Genomic DNA, 3,399 nt, shown 5'->3' on the forward strand with positions numbered 1-3,399 from the left:
AAATTCATCAAAAGTACCATGAAATCAAATTTTTACCCTTTTATATATAATCAGTCCACCAAATCTTTTTTTTTTTTTTAAAAAAAAAAACTATTTCCAGATAAAGTTATCTATTTATTGTTTTGGTTTATCATAATATTCTTACCCGATGAGAAATTCTAGATTTAGTCATGCAAAAAGTGATTAAATAGTATTAATAATATTTCACTTAGCCTTACAAAAAAAAGTAACACATGGCCATAATGACAGACACGCAAAGGTAATCAAATAAAACAAAGCATTAACCAATCAAGTATGAATGGATAATTGATAGTAACTACACAACGTAAACGTTCCACAGATTTTCAAACGAGCCATATCATCGGTATGAAGCACTAAGATAATCTATACGAGAATACTTACAAAATTGAAAATTAAACCTTCCTTTTGGAACAACATCCAATGGGTGTCCGTCACAATTCAAGAAAAATACTGTGCAAAGGAAATTGATGCATTTCCAAACCCTTATTTGCATTTGATTTTTAAGGGAAAAAATGCAAAAACTGAAATTGTCCTTTTGAGAAAGCTCATTTTGAAGACCTGACATTACCAAATTATAGACACTAGAAACTCTCATCCTCACCATTAAAGTATTTCTATTACAGAAACAAAATTTAAAACCTCATGCTCCTCATCTTTATCTCCCTTCAAAAGCAGTAACAGTATCAAAGTAACACAGTGAGTATACAATGTGATGCATAGCATAAACAGTTAAACATATTCAGCTAACCTTTTGGACAGGTGAATGAAAATAAACCCACATGTACACCAAGAACATGAAGCTACCTGCTATGGCACATTCATCCCATTGACACATACATTACACAACTAAGATACTTAGGAGAGGGGGCAGGGGGGAGGTAATTTATAATAATGTTTAAGGACAGTTATTACAGAAAAAACAATGGTTCTGAGAACCAGACCCATGAAAACACTGGTTCCATGTTTGCACGTAACCCATGATTCAACCGTATAATGCACGCCATGGCTCCTTGCTTTCCCCTGATGCCTTTTTCGGATTCCAGACCACTCTATCTTCTGAAAACTGCAGACCTGTAGTGCTAGCCAAAATCTCACCTATTGCATGAAGTATCTGGCACAAACCATCATAAATTAGCTCTTAAAGATGCACCCATTTATAGAAGGGAAAAAAGGATGCCAAAAGAAATGTTTGTTTAGGTTGTTGAAGAATGAAAATGGTAGAATTAACCAACAGTCCCCCTGTTGCACATGGTACACTATCCACTGAGGCCAACCATTCTCAACATAATAGACATTTTTTTTTATAAAAATCAAAATAGATCACATGCTTTAAAAGTGATAAGGAAAATTAATACCTCATGCTGCTTGGTGGATTTATTGTCCAAATATTGACTAGCTTGTCCAATTAGAAAAAAGGTTGGTAACTGCATTACATGAACAAAGTGAAGAAAACATGCAAAAGTTTCATGTTGAACCCCCAAAGAAGATGGTGGCTCCTGGGTTTTGTTGAGTAAGGCCTGCATTATGTCTGTATTTTGACCAATCTTTGTACCAAATATTAAAGGTTTGCTTTCATCTGATCTTAGGGATTTACTGTGCCCTTTAACCTTGGATGATTCCACCAAAAATGGTACCAAAAGTGTAGGTATCAAGGAAGATTTATCTTCAGTAATTTTATTAAGAACCTCATTAAGAGCACAAGCTAGTACTGGTGGCTCATAATGCTCCATAGCCACAATTGTCACCTGAATATGAAGAGTTTAACAGAATCAAATGTATTTCTAGAAGGAAATTAAAGCACAAGTATAACAAATTATCACAGGATCAGATGTATTTCTAGAAAGCACAAGGATAAATTGTCACAGAAGATAATTTGTAAGGTTTAAGTTTTAACCATTAGTATATTTAAATCTAATTGATCAGAGTAGGAACTCCAATTTTACAGAATCAAGGAGCAGCTGGTAAATATTTTCAGAAAGCCAATCCCAGTAGAGAAATTTATCCCATTTAAAGAAAAACTAGAGTTCATAGTTGTCTAAGTTGAAGCATCAAATGTAATATAGAAACACCTTGAACAAAGATCTAAAAAATCAGATCCTCAAGTAAGAGTATGAGATATAACCCCAAGATTCTAGACGGATGAATAAATCAATAATAAGTGATAAATTCTATCTCCAGAAAGGAAAAACAAAGCTGCTGTTTGAAGAGAATATCCGATTTATAAGCATTGGAATCTATTCGTTAATTTTATTTAATGCTGGAACCAGAGCAGTCTAGTCCAGCCACCATAAAACTATGCAACCATTCAACAGACAAACACCTCAATTTATACCCAAATTTCAGATCCAATCTAACATTTTAAGATGAATCAAACAGCCTTAGGAGCCCCACCTGATTGAAAAGTGATTATACATGGTAGACTAATGCAATTTCTCACAGTGCATATCAAATAAAACCTACCCTTTTTGTAAGAATCTCAAAATTTTAATAGCCAGAAGAATAACTCACATTCCTCCCAAGGTTCCAACTACCTTTTCAGATGACTCATCAGGATTCAGTACTTGCATGAAAGTTTCATTCAATCTCTTTAACCCTAATACTGACATAGTGAGATTCAACAATTGAAGCATAGGTCACACTCGTTATCATTTAACTATTTCAGCCAAAAGGGTATCTTATTTTTATGCTTATATGAATTAATCACCATCATATAGCAATATCTGCGAAAATTAGAGAAAAAGGGTAAAAGGGTGGTTGAGGAGGTTGACCTTGTAAGCACCGTGATCATCAACGAAGTGAGAAACGCTCCCAGATGTTTTGAGATGTTTGATTCCATAAGCCTCCAATGAGAGCTCGAAGAAGTCCTCTCTGCAACGCCAAAAGGCATCAATGAACAATGAACGAGACCGTTGAGTTGAGTGACCAAAAAGTGAATGAGAAGAAGTTACTGGCGGGTGAAGGAGGAGGAAGGGTTGGCATGGAGAGCTTGTGAGATGGCGGAGGCGAAACCCTCTGTGTCTCTGAACAAGAAAACCACGATGGGAGCTACCTTCATTTCAACCTCTCTTCTATGCTCTTACTACTAAGGTGGAAAATAGAATGCTAAGGTGTGTCATTTCGCTTATTTAAAAGTTGTCACTAAATGAAATGATAAATAATTAAATAGATTTCATCTCGCTTTTATCTAAGAAAAATTATTTTTGTTTTCTTTCCTAATATTTATATTATTTTTATTTATTCTGATTTTAACTCTCTTATACATTTACCAACATGTGATCCAAGTATAATTAGATTTAGATGTCTTATGTGTGAGATCTCGTGTTTTATCCTATGGAAGAAAAAAAGTTAAGTTCAATGAAAATTCGTTATCGATAAAGT

At 34.3% G+C, this 3,399-nt stretch overlaps 1 protein-coding gene across 1 annotated transcript; it reads right to left on the reverse strand.

The window, feature by feature from the left end:
* Positions 1-652: 652 nt before the first annotated feature.
* Positions 653-3,173, reverse strand: LOC100798748 (uncharacterized). Its single transcript, XM_003546523.4, has 4 exons — positions 2,970-3,173; positions 2,790-2,889; positions 1,377-1,766; positions 653-1,132 (listed from the first exon to the last, which is right to left on the reverse strand). Exons 1-4 carry the CDS (start codon positions 3,074-3,076, stop codon positions 1,004-1,006), a joined length of 726 nt encoding a protein of 241 aa, XP_003546571.1. The 5' UTR covers positions 3,077-3,173; the 3' UTR covers positions 653-1,003.
* Between the last annotated feature and the right edge of the window lie 226 nt (positions 3,174-3,399).

The sequence above is a fragment of the Glycine max genome, chromosome 15, assembly GCF_000004515.6.
Source record: "Glycine max cultivar Williams 82 chromosome 15, Glycine_max_v4.0, whole genome shotgun sequence".
Taxonomy (NCBI): Eukaryota; Viridiplantae; Streptophyta; class Magnoliopsida; order Fabales; family Fabaceae; genus Glycine; species Glycine max.